The sequence below is a fragment of the Sebastes umbrosus genome, chromosome 3, assembly GCF_015220745.1.
Source record: "Sebastes umbrosus isolate fSebUmb1 chromosome 3, fSebUmb1.pri, whole genome shotgun sequence".
NCBI lineage: Eukaryota > Metazoa > Chordata > Actinopteri > Perciformes > Sebastidae > Sebastes > Sebastes umbrosus.
The window spans coordinates 7,707,945-7,730,415 of record NC_051271.1 but is presented as its reverse complement, the minus strand read 5'-3'; the positions used below and the strand labels follow the sequence as shown (position 1 = coordinate 7,730,415).

Genomic DNA, 22,471 nt, shown 5'->3' with positions numbered 1-22,471 from the left:
TGCTCCGACTGGTGGGCGGTGTTTGGTATTTCCTCAACTGTTCTCAACATGGCTGCCGGGTCACAAACTTTCTCATTTTACAGCTATACAGTACACTACAAGATGTTTCTGAAAACATTTGAGGTGAGAAAGAGGCATTACAGTAACAGAATATTGATTCATATTTGATCAGCGCTGCCTAGTTTGACCGTTTGATCGGAGTTTGCGAGTGATTGACAGCTGCTCAGAGACGGCAAGGCTCCAGCTCGGCTCTGATTTGTTGTTTTCCTCCGGTCTGCAGATGCCGTTAGGAGCACCGGAGGACACAGAGACACATGATTGTTTTCAGATTACCTGTCTCATGCACTACTTTCAGGATATAGTGACCGTTTTATAAAAATAACTTTTCTTAATCATATTTGCTCTAATTTTACCCACTGCTGCTTTAATTGTGTTGAGCGGTAGCCTTTTCTATGAGTGACCAGACAAACAAAACCACCTGTACAATGTAATGTAACCCAGCACAACAGTTCTGTAATGAATGCTTTCTTTATTAAACTTATTTTAAATTCCAGACACTGTGCTAAAATGATAGCCTTTTGGGAAGTATTTCTAACATTTCTATCACCTAATTTACATAAATTAATAGAATAATAAAATAAATCTGCCAAGGTTGCTTTCTCAAGGTTTGTTATTTTGTTAACAGAAGATATTTAGAAGTTTTTAATTTGCATCTGTGTCTGTATATAATACAGTAAATACACATTGAGATAGACAATCATATTGATTTTTGTAGAATAATTAAAACCTGGTGATATTAGGGCTTTTTTTTAAAAAGGATTTGTTGTGCAAAGTCAGACTCAAGACCTCTGGTCATTTAAATGTATGTTTAATAACCTCGAGGGTACTCCATGTACCAGATTTGGTTAACATGTTTGATGTTTCTCCTAGGAGTGGGCTTACATCAGGACACACAAGACAACTGTGGACATTTTTTAGGGTTTGTGATTTTACAAAATACAAATAAAGTTGTTCGGCTGCACACTAAGTCATGCCTTGCACGAGGATCAACCTAAAATGTGCTTTCTCGAGGTTTGTTATTTTGTTAAGAGAGGATATTTAGAAGTTTTTAATTTGCATCTATGTCTGTATAAAATACAGTAAGATAGACAATTGTATTCATTTTTGTAGAATAATTAAAACCTGGTGATATTAGGGCTTTTTTAAAAAGGATTAGTTGTGCAAAGTCAGACTGAAGACCTCTGCTCATTTCAATGTATGTTTAATAACCTCGAGGGTACTCCATGTACCAGATTTGGTTAACATTTTTGATGTTTCTTCAAGGTGTGGGCTTACATCAGGACACACAAGACAAGTGGACATTTTTTTAGGGTTTGTGATTTTACAAAATACAAATAAAGATGTTCGGCTGCACACTAAGTCATGCCTTGCACGAGGATCAACCTAAAAAAATGTGCTGTAAATCCTGTCCTGTGCCTCCCATGGATGTATTAAAAGTCCTGTACCTCCCTCCAGCACAGAGCTGTGCATGACGTAGTCACGTGGTATCAGTCACATGACCTGAGAGACCGGAAGTCAGTTGGCGACGGACCAACAGAGCAGCAGAGCAACAGCAGCAGCAGCAGCTCGGACCGGCAGCTTGTTTCAGGACAGACAGCTGTGTGCTCTGTGAGAGCTGTAAACTGTTAATAGTACAGTAAAAACACCGGCTACTCTGAGTTCTAGCTATATGATTTACCTATTTATTGTGTTTTTAACCGGATAACTACATGGCTACTACAGAGCGCAAAGACTCCTCAGGTAATGTAATGTACCGTTAACTTCAACTTTAACTCAGCTGTGAGTCATTTTACAAGCGTATTGTGCGTATTAATACATCGTTTTCTTGTGTCTCTCTCTGAATTTAAGATAGTTTTAGAGCTGTGTTGTGGTGTCTCAAGTGTTGTTGTTGTTGTTGTTGTTGTTGTTGAGAGCCGTTGTTGTGTTTCTGCTCAGTCATCTTCTGGACAGCTGAGGTGGTTATAATAATAGTCATTTTCATCTAACAGCTCTGTCAACATCAGGGTTTATACTGTGATGACTCCATCTTGTAATTCATGCTGACAAAGTGTGAGTTTCCCTCTCCACTTCTCCACAAGTCGTGTCTTAATACAGAAAGCACCATTTAGACAGAGATGTAACTAGTATATAATAACAGAGAGGTTGTTAGACATGGCCTCCTTCTCATTGTCATACAGCAGTAAACACTAATACATACCAGTCAGAGATAGGAATTCATATTATTGTCTCAAAGGATATTGTACTGCAAAGAATTAGTCATTTTACAAAATGTTAAAAAAAAAACTGTAGTTTAGACTCAACTACAGGTATTGTATTTTAATTGTTTAGTCTAATGGGACAGAATAGAAATAAGCTATAATAGAGCTGAAACGATTCGACAGAAAATGTATTATGATGAATATAAACTGGGGGAAAAAAGTTTGGAAACTTGTGTTTGGTGGATTATTTCTCTGTTGTTACAATGCTAATGGTCATTGTATTTTACTGATTGGAAAGCCTGTTTATTTACCTTCACAATGATGTCCAACTTGTAATTCTCCTGTTGGTATTGACTCTTGTTTTGAGTTGTTTGGTGGATTGGATGATTGAACTCTCTATCAGTAACAAGGAACAAACAAGACATATTGGCTATTTTACTCTTTAATACACCGTCAGGAGCCTCAGTAGCGGTAGAAGATACATACGCAGCCACAACAGCCTGGCACCTCCTCCTCATGCTGATCAACAACCTGGTCACACGTTGCTGTGGGATGGCGTTCCATTCCTCAACCAGGATTCGTTTCAGGTCAGCCAGCGTGGTTGTGTTGGTCACTCTCAGTCTGTGATAACCCTGGCTCTGTGGGGGCGAGCGTTTTCATCTTGAAAGATGAAGTTAGGTCCCCGATTGTGGAGATATTGGATCGCCACTGGCTACAGAATCTCATCCCGATATCTCACTGCATTGAGATGACCTTCAATGATGACGAGCCTTGTTCTGCCAGTGAGGGAGATGCCTCCCCACACCATGACACAGCCCCCACCAAAAGCTGTTACTCCATCGGTGTTACAATCCGCATAGAGTTCTCCGCGTTGTCTCCATACTTTGACCCTGCCATCCAACTTAGGCAGACAGAACCTGGACTCATCACTGAACATGACATTCCCCCACATGTTCAGGTTCCATTGTCTGTGTTGTCGACACCAGCGCAAACGGGCCTGACGGTGAAGGGCAGTCATTGCAGGCTTCCTGGTAGCCTTATGAGAATACACTGTTTACCATTGGCAGAGCATTTTGGCACATTTTTTCTTGGGCGCTACCCACATAATTAGCTGTGCTGCTCATCCCATAAATGCATGATCCTTACAAGTTGGAAATCATTGTGAAGGTAAATCCAACAATGTAAAATACAATGACCATTAGCATTGTAACAACAGAGAAATAATCGACCAAACACAAGTTTCCGAACTTTTTTTCCCCGTTTATATATTCACACATATTATGAAAATACCAAAGATTCACTGTTTTCCAGCCTCTTAAATGTGAAGATTTACTCACTGTAAATGAATACATTTGGGTTTTGAACTTGTGATTTCACTGTCCCCTGACATTTTTGCGCCTTAAACATGGTTGGTTACTCTTAAAAATAATATACAGATAACTCAAAATTGAAAATAATTGTTTGTTGTCGGTCGTAGTTGTGTGTTTGGGGGGGTTTACCTTCAACTACATGTATTGTAGACTACAAGTAATAGATTGCACCTTTACACTGAATGAGCTGATTTAACATTAGTACTGATGTGGAACTATAATACTGAAGTACTTGCCCCAGTTTCAGAGGTTGTTGTGACTGTAGGTTTTCTTGGTCTAAAAGACCCTGTTGGTGAGACTCCCTTCTATTAGGACCCAGATGCTCCTCCACCACCACCACCACTATCAGCCCCCCTTTCAGCAAATCTACATCTAAACAGCCTGACTCCTTCATGCATGATAATACCTCCAACATGGTTTCATAAGATTGTCGCACGCATTGAGTCTGCAGTGTTTTTGAAAGATTGTTGATGTGGGTTGGGTGAAGTACGCCTCCACAGATTATAGTTCCTCTGTATACTGTGAATGATTTTTGAATGGTGTGAAAGTTCATTCTTGACCATTTAATTCAAGAAGCTTTTTCCAGATTTTTTTAAGACTGTAAAATGCGATTGACCGCTCTGGAAAAATCCAGTAAAAAGACCTTGAGTTTTTAAGTTTTTTAATACCATGCAGCTTGTTTTCCTGGTCTGCTTTAAGGAGCCACACGCACAGATTAAGGCGTGCTTTATGTAGCATCACACACAGTATGTGTTCAAGTTAAAGGGTCAGTTCACCCAAATTGCAAAAAGCATATTTTTCTGCCCACCCTGGTGGTATCTAGTTGTGCATATGTAGAGGTTTTTGAGATGACTGTCTTTCAGGGTTTTTTTCTGAATACAATAGAGGGTTAAAGAAATTTAGTTTTTGGTGTTCAAAACACAGAAATGCTTTAAAGACAGCCCCCAGTTATTCAGGATAATCCATAGACCTCACTGCAAACAGTGGAACAACTTTTTAGCAAAGAATTATGAACTCTGCTCGACTAAAACTATGCTTTTTTTGTAACTGGGCATATCTAGAAAGACAATTCACTGTTGAGTTTTTCAAACATTTCAGTGCTTTACCTCCTTACTTACAGAGTTGCATATCTCAAAACCTAGGCACATAAAACTAAAACTATCTCCACTAACTACTACCGTTAGTAATTCAGGTAAATAGGCCCCTTAAAGCCACATTGTCATGCTTTTTTTTCACGTCCTACAAATAACCCAGAACATGGTTATCATTTTTGTTCAAAGTGTTTCCTTTAACTCAAGTATTAGTGGAAGTTTTGGACTCTCGACCTGTGGGTGGCCTCTTGCTGCGGACTGCCAGACTAGATCTAAACGCAGATACCAAGGTGTTGACAGATGCTCAGTGACAGTAAGGATTTAGACTGACAGACTTGTAGTTACATGAGCGTTTCTGCCAGCACTCCACAGGCGGCCGTGAACCGGGAGAGCCAGATATTTTCACGGATTCATTCAGCTTGTGTCAAATCTGGTGGCACGGTCAATGGCCTGCACCCACTTTTTGTTTGTCCAATTTCTATCTGCCGTGACGATCGACACACTCCTCCGATCAAAGATACGTGTGCGCTCACGCCTATTGTCTGCATGAAATGTGAGGATTCTTTCACGGAGGCACGCAACCCCTGTTGCAGCCAGGGCGTTTGTGATTAATTTTGTTGAAACCAAGGGCTCGTCTGGATGTTGTTCATCATCAGCTCAAAATTCTCACAGGTTAACAACAGGTGTTGGATAATGTAGGAAATGATCCCTATGAATGTGGGTTTGGTTAACTGCAGGAAACCACATGTGGTTATCATAAAATCTCAGGTTACGATTTATTTCCTCTAGTGAAATATGCACAGTAAACATCTCAGTCTTCGCTTACAGACATCGAGCAAACAACAAAGTAAAGATTTGGGATTTAACTGAAGATTTAAACCATACAAGGGTGTGACCAGCTAAAATGTAAAAAATATTACATCAATTGCCTCATAGTTTTAAGGATCTTTAAAACTTTGTGCTGGACAGTTAAGGCTTTTACACGAAGGGGGCTTTTTCCTTTGGATTAATTCACAAGTCAATATATTTTTTCAAACTGTTGTTTTTGTCATAAGTATTTTCAGTATTTTTGAATATCACGCGGCAAAAAAGCGGCATCATTTTTTTTTCCGGAATGAGCTTTCGCACCGCGAATAAAGGCATCAACCGATCTCATTGTGCGGAACGGATATATTCACGACGTACAACAACACTGAGGCTCCATAGTCCAAACAAAGGCGGCAAACTTATTAAATTACTTCTTCAACCTTGACAAAGGCTCAAGTGATGTCACTTGAGTCGGGATCGGTTGGGTTTGAAGACTAATAGTTTGAAAATGAAAAAAATCTGGGGGTGTGGAGTTATAAAGAAGAGATGGGAAGTCAACATTTTGCCAATTAATCATATTCAGAATATACGCCTCTGTTCCTTCTCTGTTTACAAGTTTTAACAAATTCAAAACATAGGATTGAAATCTACAATCTCTCCAAAATAGATTGACTGTTCTTGTAATGCACACTAGACAAGAGCTTAAACAGTACATCATTACATCAGTAATACTACTTACTGAATTAGCTGGATAACTGCTTTGAGTAAAACCCAGAACAGTTTCAGATCCCAACAAAAAAATTGCTGATTGCACCTTTAACAGTACCAGGAAACCTAAATTACTGAGATGTATTATTGTGTTGCCACAGAATAACTTGTGACAAGCATTTTGAGTTTTGCCAGTTCATAACGTTTCTGTGTAATGAACTTGTTCCCAGTTAGTACTGCTGACTAATATTGAACACCAGTGTTTTTTATCCTGTTTCACTTCTCATTCCCAACAGACGACTCTGCTAAGCTGGTTGTTTGCTCTGCTGACTTACTGTGTCTGTTGAGTTTAGGTTTATCCTGACGTAGCCGTTTATCTGACCTTGCAAATGTTCACTTTGACTACCCAACAAGTCATATCCTGAATATAATCTGCGTGACTCCATTCCTCTGTGTTTTTCTTGGAAGCTGCCAGGTCTAGCGAGCTAAAAGCATGTGACAAGTATTAGGCATGATTAGCCTACTTTCTGATTTGTGGCTTTCCCACGATGTTGTCGGTTCCCTACGAAGAGCTGCTTTGTTTCAGATCATAAATTGTCTGCTCTGTTTAGTCATGTCCAATGTCTATATCGCAGGTTAGGTTTTTTTAATTAAACTTTATTTAATCAGGTAGTCTTATTGAGAGTGAGATCTCTTTTTCAAGAAAGACCAAGAACAAGAAGCATTCATAGTCAGACAACCAGCATATAAAAACAGCACAGAAAAGGCCAGACGACCACAATTGAAGAATAATTCATAAAAAGAATTACAAGATTTAAAAAAAACATTAGATACCGTTAAAGTCTCCAAGGGTACTGAACAAATCTAGAGGTCAGTTTGCAGGTCATTTCCTTTTAAAAGGTACATAGTAGCTGAAACCAGTTCTGCCAAGATTACTGCGTACATAACAGTAGAGCTTTATAGATGAATAAGGTCCGTCTGTCTGTCTGTCTCACTCCAATTTTCTCCTTTTTTCCTTTTTCTCTTTAGTTCTTTTTTTTATTTGTGCATAAAATAAAACATAAGAGAAGAGATATACAATGACATAAATAAATGCACAGGTGTGGGTTGAAAAAACAACCTGAGGGCTTGTGAAAGGAACCCACCTAACAATGAATTAAAGACAGCTGTATTACAATTTACAAATAGACATAAATATTTTAAAAATATCTAAAAGAAAGAATAGGATACTATTTCCGAATAAGAAATGCTAGAGATAAAAAAAAAGACAGGAAGGAAAAATAATAAATAAAAAAACAGGATAACAATAACAAATATTTGCACTGCTTACATACACTGTATCCATCTCATTTACATAATACTGTATTCTGTAAAAATAAGTTGTTTGAGATGTCTTTTAAAAACCAGAAATGAGGAGTGATTACGTAGTAAAGCAGGAAAGCTCACCACAAATTTCAAAATTAATTATTTTAAAGGAACAATGTAAAATTTCTGGGGATCTATTAGCAGAAATGGAATATAATATTCATAAATATGTTTTCATTAGTGTATAATCACCCGAAACTAAGAACCGTTGTGTCTTCGTTATCTTAGAATGGGCTCTTCATATCTACATAGGGAGCGGGTCCTCTTCAGATTTGGTGCCATTTGGCCAATAGGTATCATCATATAACTATAAAGGAAGGAACTCTGTGTGTCTGTCTGTGTATGTATGTATGTATGGTTGTATGTATGACTGTTTGCATATCTTGGGAACTGTTCAACTTCACACTTGGCGGGTGCAAGCAGCCATATCCACAGTTCTCGACAACGCTGCAAGCAGCTCTTCCTGGGGCCAAGCAATCAGCCCGTTGCGGACGGGCATGCACTCCGAACTGGCACTGCACTAGTATTACATAAAAGCCCTTGTCATCACACTTAGGAGAACATTATTGGTAAAGTGGTAGTTGGTGGTGTTTCCCTGTTCTGCCGAAAAGAACGTGATGGGTTTCTTCCATGTAACTTCATACCTACATTTTTGTACTTACCAAATCCAGTCAGGCCAGACTTCTAAGATTCGTCAGCTCTGACATAACATCCCAGGAATCTGCTTCACTTCACACTGATGTCAGGAGTAACTAGCACACACACACAGACTATTTCGGAAAATAGATTTCTCCCTTTCTGGTTGAAACAGCTTTCTACACTTTCGGTAAGACTTGTAGTTGACACCTTGACATCAGTTTCTTTTCTGTAAAGGGGACGAAAGAAAGAAGAAAGTATGACTTCTCTCCAAATTTAATAAGATGAGAAGCATGATGGTTTCCAGAAGTCATCAACACTCTAAATACAACTGTAAAAATCTAATCTTGGCTATTTATGTGCCATGTTCTCTGGAGGACAACCCTTATTTGTTTCCAATAGTTCTCGTAGCTTCGGGGTTAAAAGGGTTAAATCACATGTGTGGCGTGTTGAGCACATGTTCAAAGCGCCAGAGGGGACAGAGAGTGAATCCATACACATCGAGAGACAAAGACAAGTTGTCAGACTGAGATGAAAGCTGAAGACAGACTGTTCAGGCTTGAGCACACGTGTGGCGTGATAGGATGCTGTTAGGAAGTTGTCGGTGTCACTGAGGAGAATGTGGAGTCAAGCTTTTGCATGAAATCACTAGACTTTGGCTCAGCGATTTGCACTCGCTCAATTCATGTGATTGCTGCTTTCCCTCTGAGCCAGTTATCGGACTGCACAATAGGGACTCTTGTCCTGGTGCTCGTCTCCCCTTGTATTCTGTAAGCGCTTTATTGCCATGGACATTTGATCTACCATCGCCTTGATGCTCTTAAGTGTAACAGCCTTGTGACCTATTGCCTTTTATTCATGCTTTATATGCTGAGGCATACTTGTGTTTTATAGCAAACATGTGCCACTTCATCCCAAACAAAGACCAAACCCACAAACATGAATAAACAAGACTAAAGCCATGCTAGTGACTCTGTGAGGCTGTACTTAGACTTTAAGCTAAATGCCAGCATCAGCATGCTAACAAGCTCACATTGACAATGCTAACATGCTGATGGTAAAATCAGGTGGCAAACCAACGCAGAAGCGCCTTAAACCTGCATTCATTCTAGTTTTGTCTTGTAAATTTATGACTTTATAATCTCGCAAATTTGTGAGTTTTTTTTCTCGTCAATGTTCCACTTTACTCTCAGAGAATAGCTGAGGTTTTTTCTTGTAAATATATGACTTTAATCTTCAAAATTCTGAGTTTTTTTCTAGGAATAATACCCCCCTCCCCCGGCTCCGTAATTCTGTTTTAACCTGCAAAGGACCTGATACGCTGTCGTATGATGCAAAGTGTTTTTTAAAACCACTGAAAAGGCAGAAGCTCAATGGGAGCTTATACACCAGTGAGATATTTTTGAGTTTCTCTGTCCGTTCAGCTTGTGCATCAGTTGTCTTTGAGTAACGGTCTTGATCAAAGATTATTAAGTGCTTTTTTTATCGTGTTGTCTGAGATTAAGTTCTTAGAAAACAAAAATAAATTGCATGAGAAAATAAACGTTCCTTATTTTTCTTCTTTCAGCTCGAGAAGACCTGTCCAGGCCAGTGACTCGCTACGGCTCCATAGACAGCAGCGGGGAGCATGACCATCACAATAACAATCATGGCAACAACCACAGCAACCATCGGTGTCCCACGGCGGCGGCAGGTCATTGGGTCGCGGCTGATCCGGAAGAGGAGGCCTTTCGCAGGAAGTTGAAATACTTCTTCATGAGTCCCTGTGATAAATATCACGCCAAGGGCCGCAAGCCTTACAAGCTGATCCTGCAGCTGCTCAAGATCATTATTGTCACAGCTCAGGTACGTCAGGTGTTACATCTAAATCCGGTATTGATCTTTTGTCTCGCACTACAACATTGTTTGTCATTGTTTGTACACTTTCTATCCTGCCCTAATTGGTTTCCAAGTCTTGTCGTATGTTTTCTTTTTAGGAATATATATAAGGTTGAAGTTCTGACTCAGTTATTGTGAATTTAGACTAGCTGACTAATAATGTTTGATATCCTAAAACTGTTAACTCTTTCACATATACTCAGATAACTGTTTTCTGAGGAGTAATTGTTTTCCCTCTGTCCAGGTTCATTTTGGTTAATTTCTTTTTATGCATTCCTTTTTCTTAAATTGTCCATACCCCACATACATAGATGCTTTTTTTAGAAGTCGGACATTTTCGTCATAATTTTGTAAATTTAACAAAATATAAAGCTGCCAGGAAGCTAAAATATTGGAAAAATGACAAAGACACCTATAAAACTGTACAAATCTTTAGTGATAATCACTCAAAATAATATTACAGAAAAGTTCAAGGTTGTACAAAAATACATCAGACCATAGTAAGAAATAAAGGTATAATACAGTAATAGTAATACAGTCTATTTACTTGTGATGGGATTTTATCCCAACTGATTTTTTGCCCTTTTCAGTGAAAGTCTCTGTTTGCCTGTACATAATTGAAAATATTAATAATTTACAGGTTGTTTCTGCATGATATATAAATAAAGTTATCTTAGAAGTGGCAGCAATGTTCTCGCCTCAACCCCAATTAATTATGTAGTCAGAAATGTATACAGTCATCTTTTTTTACTTTGTCAGTGCACAACTCTATCTATATTTCCTGTATGGGAGCTGTCAGTGATTTATGAGGTGCAAAAACACACAGCGTTCTGATTAAGTGATAGACGAGTCATAAATTATATCATAAAGCCTACAGCCTTAGAGGTGCACATGAAACGTAGCTACACCTCAGGGTTTTTCTTTGTCCCCACTCCTCCTCCTCATGACATGTCTCAGTCTCCTCTCGCTCTTTGCTGCAGTTGGTGCTGTTTGGTCTCAGTAACCAGGTGGTGGTGTCCTTCAAGGAGGAGAACACTATGACCTTCAAGCACCTCTTCCTCAAAGACTACGACGAGTCCTCAGACGACTCCTTTGCTGTTTACTCACAGAACGACGTCTACGACCACATCTTCTACGCCGTGGATCAGGTAAGCCCTGAGGAAAAACGAAAAAGCTGCTTAAATATATGAAACTACTTATTAATATAGTGCTACACTTTTTAACTCTAAATTTTAATGTATTATTAGGTTTGTTGTGGTACAGTACTTGGCCCCCTACTCAGTTAACCTCTCATCCTCTCCACAGTATCTGACCTTACCAGAGACCACAGTGGGACGCTACGCATACGTGTACGGTGTTGGCGTGAACGGCAGTGCGCTCTCCCTCTGCCAACAGTACTACAAGAAGGGAAGCATCGACCCAGCCAATGACACCTTCAATATAGACCCTCACATCATCACAAGTACATGAACTACACTGTACAATATGTAAGGGATAATGTACAGCGAGCCGGTCATTGTTGTGAAATAAACCCCGACAAGGCGATGTGGCACCCTGACGCAAAGCGGAGGTTTTGCATCGCCCTGAAGGGGTTTATTTCACAATAATGACCTGCTAGTGGTACATTATCCCGCTTATTACACGGCTACTTACTTAAGAAATCAATAATTTGACACAGAAACAGTCCGCCAGGGTCCAAAATCAGAACAGCATCCATAGCAACGGCCTGTTATGCATAGCAACAGTCTGTTATAAAGAAATACCAGACCGTAGAACGCCGTGATTGACCAATCAGAATCGAGTATTCAACAAAGCCGTGTAATAAGAAGGATGATGATGATAATTCCTTTAACATCGCTAACAGTGCTAGAAGGCTGTGATTGACTGTTGTTGGTTCTTTGAAACAACAGTTCACATTTAATGGTGAGGGCTGTAATGAGTTTGAACAGCACATCAAAGGAGATATGTATTATGGTATGAGTTTAGTTATACCAGTTTAATTGTCGCATCACATGAAGTGCACCGTTGCTGAAAAACACTAAAACAAACGCATGAAAAAGTGGAGATACAGCGCTACAGAAGCAGACCACATGTTGTTCTGAAACGGGTGCTTCATGCATTTTTTGTATATAATTTAGTCAAAGGTCAAGCAGAGTATTATCTGCAGACTGTCCAGGGGGACAGTTGTTGCCCGAGGGAGCAACACAAGCTTTTTACTCTTTTATCACTTCAAAGGGAAATGTTGGACGAATGCTTGAGGATGCACTCTTGCTCTCACACAAGTAGCTACCAGAGTGTACACTAAAAAAAAACCCAGCTACAAAGGCTTTTTAAAAATCAGAAAAAATAGCTGTAACTCCAGGAAATAAACGGTTACAATCCCAGAGTCTTAGAGATAATGTACAGCGAGCCGGTCATTGTTGCAAAAAATAAACCCCAACAGGGTGATCCAGGGGTCTTGCATCGCCCTGAAGTGGTTTATTTCACAACAATGCCCGCTCGCTGTACATTATCCCGCTTATTACACAGCTACTAAGCTACTGACTTAAGAATTAAATAATGTGACACAAAAATGGTCCGCCAGAGTCCGACATCAGAACTGTGTCCATAGCAACGGCCTGTAGAAATAACATAACAGACCGTAACATTGAATGTGTCGCGTGTCCAAATTGCACCGCCATTCAAATTCAACACTGCACGTCCACGGGGTTCCCAGCAACGCACCCGCCAAGTGTGAAGTAGATCGGATGGACGGTTCTCGAGATATGCAAAGGACACACCCACATATGTACACACAGACTGAGATTCCTTGCTTTCTAGTTAGGAGTCAACATTGGGCATGCATCCCTTCGGACTGCTCAGGCGGAAAGCACACTCTGGACTGCTTGAAGGTGCTGCGTGTTCCTTCAGGAGCAGCAGAAAACATTATGGGATACAAAGTCATGTATCAGAAATGCATCCAAGTGGGCTTTGTGGTGATAAAGCATCCAGTACAGTGCGATTAAAAATGTTTACAGTGGCAGTAAAGCACTTTGCCGCTGCACTCTGATGTATGGTGTAACACCTGATCTCGATGAGAAACGGAGGTCATAATTATGATATTCGAAGGTGATAATTACTTTCTTTGATGAGTGCAATGCTCTTCCATAGATTGCACATTTTGCAGAGGTCCGTGTATTGACATTTTAAACATCCATGGATGCATGTAATTGTTACGTAACACATTTTTACTATCAGAGAAGGGGTCATTTGCTAAATGGCTGTTAATTTACCTTCCGAGAACAGAGAAGTTGTTGCATATCCTCCGAGTTTCTTACTTCCTCAAATTGGCTTGTTTTTGAGTACTCTTAATACAAGTTAAGAGGAAGTAAGAAGAGTGGAAACAACCTCATATATCACATATATGTCAAATGCTTCGTTGTGATCTGCTTCTTGTAATAATTCTGATAAGACTCGTTTTTGTGAGGTTGTTCTCACTATGTAGAGAGGAACAGCAAAATGCCAGAAATTCAGTGTTTCTCCCTCTCTCTCTCTCTCTCCAATATGTCAATATTTACGCAACACAACTGTCCTCTCTCTGTTCTCCATTAATTTCAGACTGTATAGGCGTTGACCCGCTGGCGTCCCCTCCGTCTCCGCTCACCAGCAGCTACAAGAACTTTACACTCAAGTTCCACAAGTAAGGCTTAATTTTTCACATGACTTCAGCTTTCTCCTTTCTCCGTTGGTGAGATTTATCTCTGTAGTATCTGATGATGACAGTCAACAAGCCGCTTATCTCTGCTGCAACACGCACACTCAAGCATGTATACAAGAACGCACACAGAGGTCTGCTTCCCTCTGAATTACCATCCGTTTCTTTTTTCTTTTTTCAAGGCTCATTAACGTCACCATAGATTTCCAGTTGAAGGCGATCAATATACAGACCATCATCAACAATGAGATCCCCGACTGCTACACCTTTTACATCACGGTGAGTAAAGATCTTCAAGGCAAAGACACACCGTTGATGGTTCAGGAAAATCCTACTCATTGTGGCTAAACTTGTGCATTATTATTTTTTAAATCACAGAATGTCACAATATATTTAGTAATTTAACTGTTCAATTATATTTTCTGTAAGGGCTGTCAAAGTCAACGTGATAATAATGCGTTCATGAACATTTGTTTTAACGCCACTAATTTCTTTAATGTATTGACACAACTTGTGGTTTTTAGGTTGCAGCAGGCTCAGTTTTAATGCTACAGTGAAGGCATCATGTGAAACTAAAATCTAAGGAATCTATCAGTACGGAGGTTAAATAACGCTACGAATTTACGCTAAATTTTGATGAGGAAAAACTGACTTGGCCATTTTCAAAGGGGTCCGTTGACCTCTGATCTCAAGATATGTGAATGAAAATGGGTTCTATGGGTACCCACGAGTCTCCCCTTTACAGACATGCCCACTTTATGATAATCACATGCAGTTTGGGGTCAAGTCAGCACACTGACACACTGACAGCTGTTGTTGCCTGTTGGGCTGCAGTTTGCCATGTTATGATTTGAACATATTTTTTATGCTAAATGCAGTAATATGTGTGTTTTTGCATATTTTAAGCTTCCCTTCATGTCATTAAAACCCCTCACATTCCTACAAATATTACAGATGACATGACCTCTGTGTTCTCAATAGTAGCTGCGGCCGTGTTTGAGGAACAATAAAATCCCCCCTGTCGGTATTTCATTACACTAACGTTTCATTAACAAAGTTTTCAAAGGATGTGAATTGTCTGCTGGTCGCCTCTCTCCTCCAGATAGTCCTGGACAACAAGGCTCACAGCGGCAAGGTGAAGATCCGGTTAGAAAACGAGGCATCAATAAAGGAGTGTAAGGACCCGAGCGTCTCTGGACACGGTGAGATGAGTGGATGGTTGGGACTCGTAGTAGCTATAGAAATACTGCGGCAGTAGCAATCTAGTGAAAGATAGTAATGAACCAGTAGCAAGCTTGCAAAGGTGTTATAGAACGTGAGGAAATCTATATTAAAAGTTGCCATCAGTTACTTTTACACAACCAACAGGAAGTTTGATCGTGTGAAGTCATTTATACACCGCCACCAGTATTGAGCAGTGCTGTACCACTACTACTATCAGATCTATCTGAAAGACTGCTGACAGCTCTGCTTCCTCCCTTTTTAACCTCCAGCTGAGAACTACACACGTCTAGCGTTTGATGTCGCCGTGGCTCTGGTGTGCATACTGTCACTGGTGCTGTGTGGACGCTCTATTCTGCGAGGCATCATGCTGCAACAGGTACGAAGAGTCTGTCACCACTGAATTACAGCATTACAAATGCCAGTACGTGCAGAATCGGGGTTTACAAGGGAGTTAGCAGACTGAGGAAATCATCATTTTGTGTAAAAGTGTGTTTATTTGTTGTGTTTATTCACTGCATGTGAACCTCATGCTTCAGGCTAATTCCTCTCTCACTGTCTCTGTGTGTTCATCAGGAGTTTGTGCAGTTCTTCAGGGAGAATCTGAATCGTAAAGTGCGCTGGGAAGACCGGATGGAGTTCATTAACGGGTGGTACATCCTCCTTATCATCAGCGACATCTTCACCATCACTGGCAGCATCATCAAAATCGGCATCGAGTCTAAGGTGTGTCCTGCTTACCGTCACACCCCTTAAGGGACATTATCTGCTATAGTTTTGCACAGGATTCAACCAGCTGTTATCTGATACCATTGAGCGCTGTTGTGAGCCGTCTTTAAGTATCTTTTCTAATCTCCTGACAGACTATGTCCTCATACGACTTGTGCGGCATCCTGTTGGGAACCTCCACCCTCTTGGTGTGGGTCGGAGTAATTCGCTACCTCACGTTCTTCCAGAAGTACAATGTAAGTCACAGACACACTGGTGGTGTGCATCAACTGCTAATGTTGATTTAATAACTTGTCAAAAGATGAGAAAATGCTCCTCTAATGGGTTGATGTAATGAAATAAATCCTACTAATCAACTCTCTGCTCTTTCTCTCACATTGTAATTTGATCTGTCTCTGTGTCTCCCATAGATTCTGATCGTGACACTTCGAATTGCGTTTCCCAACGTGATTCGGTTCTGCTGCTGCGTGGCCGTCATCTATCTGGGCTACTGCTTCTGTGGCTGGATCGTCCTGGGACCGTACCACGTCAAGGTGAACACAAGCTCTTGTAGACAGGGATGTGACAGTTTGGTGTAGTAAATGTACACTTTGTTCTGTCTGTAATTAACTACACAAACAATTTCGGATACAATTAAAGAGGACCTATTAGAATTAGGAGGACCTTTTGTGCTTTTTCCTTTTCCTTTAGTGTGGTTTATTGTTTTTCAGGAGCTCAAACAGACAGAGGGAAGCGTTTTATGAACATTAAAGCATGTAAACATGTTCTAGTAGAAAGCCAAAATACAAGTATGCACCTGAAAATAAACATAATAGGTCCTCTTTAAAAACATCAGCAAAAAAAGGCAATTAATCCTCAGTACAGTAAGAAAACAATACATCATAGCATTGATTTTCTATGCAGGCTGAAGCTACAGCATATAACACTGACCCTTTTTACATCAGACACAATTTTACACTGTCCCTACCATACAGATGCCATTATGCCATTCTGGTGATACATTTTTTTTTTTGCTTGTTCATGACTTTATTTTAAACATTATTTAAAAGTACAAAGTGAGCAACACTTTCCTCACAACAAAATCTCCTCTTTAACTGAAATACAACGTTTTTTCTTCAATAGTGCTTAACGTTTTTAATGCACATATTGCGTGTTTTAAACAACCTTTCGATACTTGCGCCGAATTCACACCAGGCAGTGGCGAAGAGCGTCGCAATAATTACATATTTCTGTGGCCGGGAGGCGTGTTCATGTGTTTCTGGCGGGAAGAAATTCTTTGTAACACAGGTCAATTTGTCACATGATCTGTTTACTGATTGGCTGTGGTCGGGTATACTGTGGCCGCACTTTGCCGCTAAAAGCTAAACTTTTCCCAATTTTTATCTCGGCCACACTTCGCTGCAAAAATCAAATGGCCGCAGCTTGACTAGCTCGGGAGCGGCCGCCGCAACTTTTAATAGACATTGCTGAGCAGCTCGCCGCTGCTCTGGTGTGAATTCTGCGTTATAGCAGGGATAGACCCTAATATTTTTAAGCACTGCCCCAACAGGCCGCTAAGCCCCTAAATATGGTGGCCCAAATGTATACTTATGCAACTTAACAAAGCCTTCCTTAACTGTGACACTTCAATAAATGAAAAGACATTAACAGAATGAAAATGTATTATTATGTATTATTTGGTCTCTCATAGCCTCTTAGTTCACACACTACAAAAAATACAGTCCATCTTTTTTTTTTAACCCTGCTTATAGGTAGTATATCCTTTTTAAACTTTAAACATGATTTGTGCCATTTTGAAATCAGAGATTCTCAGAATTTAACACCTTTAACACTTTGAGAGCCTTTAAAAAAGTTTGTTGGTTCTTAATAAGTAGCTTGGTCTACAATTCCTTATGGCTGTCTTTTGAAATATATGAAAATACGCCCGTCCTATTGTCATCAATCACAAAACCAGATTTCAGCGGAGAAGAGTGTCTGCGTTCTTCCCAATAACTGAGGTGAAGCCTTGTTCCCGTAAGAAAGTCTGGTTTATTTGTGGTCACTTCTCCAACCACAGAAAGTGATTCAGTGAAACTTTAGAGTTAAACCACAGAAAACTGAAGTCACTCATAGCCGTTGTCCCTCTCTTCCCCTAGTAGACGTTCTGAGTTGGTGTATTGTGCACATTATTGCTGAAGTCAGAAAGTTACGTCTTACTGTCACATGGGGAACATTAATTCCTGTAACTGAAGGCTTTCCTTATTGTATAAATAATTTCAGTTTGCAGAGGTTTGATTGCTGTTTTCTGTCCCTCAGTTCCGCTCCCTGTCCATGGTGTCAGAGTGCCTCTTCTCCCTCATCAACGGGGACGACATGTTCGTGACGTTCTCCGAGATGCAGGAGAGCAGCACTCTGGTGTGGGTGTTCAGCCAAGTTTACCTGTACACCTTCATCTCCCTCTTCATCTACATGGTGCTGTCGCTGTTTATCGCTCTCATCACAGGAGCCTACGAGACCATCAAGGTAGGAAATCACTTCAACCGGGTTATCGTTTCTGTTTTTCTGACAGACAGAATGGAAAGGAGAAACACAAGAGAAATAACAATGATGTATACTCGTTTATTTCCACAGCACCAAACCCAGCCACCCATGCACATCACTGACCTGCATGCCTTCATAGCAGAGTGTACGGACGCAGCGAACTCTGGGAAGTTCAAAGGTCTGGAGACCTCGCCGTGCTCCTTCTTCTGCTGCTGTGACAGGTGAGGAGGAGATGAAGACTGGATAATTATTTTTGGAATAATAATAATATTTATTTATATAGCTCCTTTCAAAACACAGTTACAAAGAGCTGTACAATAAAAACAGAACACATTTAAAAAACATAATGAAATATGAAATGAAATGTACTAAAAGCCACTACCTAAACACATCAACAAAAAAAAAACAGAGAGTAAAACAACTAAAATGTCATAAAACATAAATAAAATCACTGAAAAGTGAGTTATTAAAAGTGATTTAAAAGATGAATGAGCCTGGTTTTAAGATCTCTTGACATCATTTCTTAATATCAGATTCCTACTCTCCTTCTGTGAATGATGTGCCCCAGATCAGACTCCCACAACCACTTCAAGGGCAGAGGCTGAAATATCTGAGCATCGTAGAGGCATTGAGTAATAGAAAGATGCTTCATGTCCTAGCCCAAACACCTTCTTACATCTCTTTGATTTCCTCCCCAGAACGACGACATATGAGGACGTCCTGTTGGTTAACTGAAGTTGACCTCAGTGAACTCAGAAGCCTCACTATCCTCCCCTGCTGACCACAGGGACACACTGCACCTTCCTGACGCCCCAGTGTCTCTGTACCAACATGCTGTATCTGGGTCAAACCTCATTACTCATCTGAGGGGTCACCAACAGCTGGACCAGCACTCTGTACAAGAAAGTCTTCTTATTGGACCTCTTATCATGAAGACGACAGGAGGACAGGACTCGGCAGCATCTTGGATGACTGATGCACAAACACTTTTGTGTTGATCGTTACTGGTTTTTTTTTTAAAACGAAAACGGTATCTTTTCTAATGCATTTAATGTTGCACAAGCCAGGAGCAGGAACTACTGTCACGATACTAAGTTGGTGCCATGATGAGGAGGAGAGCAGTAGTGCATACACGGTGCTGACTGTTTTTATTTTTTTTTTGTTTTTCCTTTTATAGTATTTCAAAATACCTCCTGAGGACAGGGCACTTATACATCTCACAAAACATATCCAACAACTTTGGAGTTAATTCATACAGAATGAGGGAAATCCACCTCATAGTCTTTTTAGAGACAATCAGGGAGATGGCTTCTAGAAAGATGTGTGAAAACAGGACCACGAACGGACGCACAGTGTGAGGTTTCAGTTGTGGAACTGATTTGTTTTTGTCTCCCGTCAGCTGCAACCATCAGTATAAAGTTTCAAACAGCTTCTTTAGCTGCAGTTCTACCGCACAAGCATCACGCTGCCTTCAAATGTGGATACTAGTGTACTGCTGTATAGTAGACTATGTGATGTATTGTATTTATCTGAGTAATGATCAATATAGTGTCACTAATGAAGCACTCAACATTGTCTGTGGTTAGCTACAACGAGGAAAGCTGTCCTCCAGAGCCTTATGCATGTTTCTAAGTATGTCGAGGAGGAAAGAGTTCATCCATTAGACGGTAGAAATGTTCTTCATTTCTATAAAACACTGATGGCAGTCTACAAACTGTATCTGATGTGTTTTTTACGCAGTGGAGCAGGGTTTAGGGTAGATAACCTTAATGAGAGCAGAAACTTCTGTAATAATGTCCTGTCATACTGAATCATGCTTTTGTTAGTCCGTTTGTTGTCTTCATAATGATGTCTTGTCTGTAACCCAGTGACTTGATCTTTAGGAGACGCTTGAATATTCTTTTTCTTTGTACCGCATAAAACGCACAAATCTAAAGGAGTCTCACAGTCTGGACTCCAGAGGGTGTTTTTAGGAAAGAAGTGTCTTTTATGAAGAGATGGTCCAAGCAGTAATACGTTCATGGGGTGTAAGATGACAGTATTTTTTCAGTCATCTTGTATTCTGTCTAATAAACCAACAGTGTCACATTGAAGCTAGATGGCAAACCTGTGCTAAATGTAACAATGGCCTTAACTTTAAATTAAATGTCATGCATGTATAATATATATATATATATATATATAATCTAGTATTACCTAGATGTACCTTTCCTACAGTTTGATGTTTTTTTATACGAATGATTTGTAATGTAAAAATGCAAAGTTGTCCTGGCGTCATCTATTTGGTGTTATATGTATGCCAATCTACTGATTAACGTTTCCCGGATCATCTTTGATATTAAAACATAGTTTTGTTTCATTTTATATCATGGCCTAATTTCATCTACAGCAGTGATACTCAACTTAACAGCCCGCAGACCATTTTCCAATTTACAATGAAAAGAAATTGATTCACAATAGTTTGGTTTTTTTACTTTTAATGTAAATAAGGTGCTAGATTGCATTAAAAATGCATCAAAATAGACTAATAGAGATTGTTTATCCAAAAAAAGTGCCAGGGGAGGATCCGACAGAGATCTGAACTAAAGTCTTTCAAATGTAAACAAAGCATACAGGGGGTCTTTAGGGGGAGATAGCAGGTCAACAGTAGATGTCACATAGAATAGGTTGACATCATCTGAAAGCTGGGAACCTGAAGATTAATTTGAGATGTTGCTTAGCACTGTGTGACAAGCTGTTCTAGTCATTAATAAGAAATAAACATGAAATAATTAATTCATAAGTTGTGAAAGTGTATAAGGGCTTAGAACATTATGATAGAAGTATATGATGGTCATTCTCATGCTATATTATGTCTCTTCAGTTGCTGCAGCAATATTTGTGTTGATACCATTTGTTAAACAGATTTGGTGCTAAAAATAAACAATTTTTTACTACTTGAGAATTGATAAAAATTATCAATAATCCCTCCAAAATACCACATTAAGACACCCAGACCTTGAGAAACACCATTGAAGAAGTCATGCTGTGATTTGGATTCAACAACTTTTGGCATTTTGAGATTTCAAAATTATAGATTAGTACACTTAGAAGTATACTACTAGTACATTGATATTATTATACTTACTACATAAAAGTGTAATTCGGGGAAACATACTTGAATTTTACGTAAGTATACTTCATAAAATAAACTTGAAGTATACTTTTTGGTAAGAGAAAGCAAGCAGCAGAGAGTATCCCTGATCTACAGTAGCTTGACTTCAGTTCCTCTGGATCACCAGAAGAGGGAGCTCATGTGTCTGGTTACTGATCCACGCAAAACTGTACTAATGGACTACAAGTTTATTTAATTTCTACTATGTAGGCATGTGGAAAAAAGGCACATTAAAACAAACTGATTCTTGAGTTTTGCAATCTAACACATAGTCGACCACAGCGGTTGTGAATACCCTGCATGTTTCAGTTGAGACGCTGCAGCAGCACAGAGCTCTCAGAGAGGGGAAATTACAACTTTTTTTTCATAACGGTCCGATATGATGAGCTCATTTCCTGGTTATTGAACTTCCCCTCAGTGAGGCTTGGCAGCTGATGTAGCACATCTTTGCCTTCCACCCACTTAACCTAATATCATCATGCATTATGTACTGCTCTGACGACGCCTCGATGCTTCATGTCAAACTGTGTGAGACAGAAGGAAATGTAGGATTCAGAGTTGAATGCACCTCATAAAAATGTCATTATTCTTAGAATTATCTTTTTATTCACATGATGTTTGTATATGCAGGAATGCTTTTACTCTGTGCCTTTTGATGCACAATGAAAGCCTCGAGGTAATGGCTTGCTGATGGTCTGTCTGCTGTAGTTTCATTGTGCTGATGTCAGGCGTTGTGCTTTGTTGATGCCAGTTTGATCTCAGATTGAATTGAAATCCAGTCACTTGTGGCTCGCTGTTTGAAATCCAGGGCCTTTTACATATTAACAAAGCACTTCCGATCAAAACTGCAGGCCTTCAGCAGCAGCAGCAGTTTCCTTTTCCTGTCTTATATCTTATATACTGAGTCCCTGTGTTTGGTGTGTCAGTCTGTGTCTGTGTGTGTGGGGGCCTGCAGAGTTTGCAGCTGTCTTCGCTATACGAGAGGTGTTTGGGCAGATGGGTGACCAGACCGCGCTAAAGAAACAGATTTAAAAGAAGCC

General features: G+C 39.9%; 1 protein-coding gene across 1 annotated transcript; it reads left to right on the top strand.

Moving 5' to 3' along the window:
- Positions 1 to 1,559: 1,559 nt before the first annotated feature.
- On the top strand, positions 1,560 to 20,640 carry mcoln1a (mucolipin TRP cation channel 1a). Its single transcript, XM_037765145.1, has 14 exons — positions 1,560 to 1,800; positions 9,803 to 10,080; positions 11,094 to 11,261; positions 11,419 to 11,575; positions 13,711 to 13,792; positions 13,990 to 14,086; positions 14,910 to 15,009; positions 15,301 to 15,407; positions 15,605 to 15,754; positions 15,892 to 15,993; positions 16,168 to 16,290; positions 18,053 to 18,259; positions 18,368 to 18,498; positions 18,976 to 20,640. The coding sequence occupies exons 1-14, from the start codon at positions 1,770 to 1,772 to the stop codon at positions 19,010 to 19,012; spliced, it is 1,770 nt and encodes a 589-aa protein (XP_037621073.1). The 5' UTR covers positions 1,560 to 1,769; the 3' UTR covers positions 19,013 to 20,640.
- Positions 20,641 to 22,471: the final 1,831 nt, after the last annotated feature.

Bases quoted from the DNA above. Each gene is read 5' to 3' on its own strand.
- mcoln1a (XM_037765145.1), top strand. From the start codon at position 1,770: ATGGCTACTACAGAGCGCAAAGACTCCTCAG. The intron at 14,087-14,909 runs GTGAGTAAAGAT...TCTCTCCTCCAG, and splicing joins GCTACACCTTTTACATCACG to ATAGTCCTGGACAACAAGGC. The intron at 18,499-18,975 runs GTGAGGAGGAGA...TTTCCTCCCCAG, and splicing joins TTCTTCTGCTGCTGTGACAG to AACGACGACATATGAGGACG.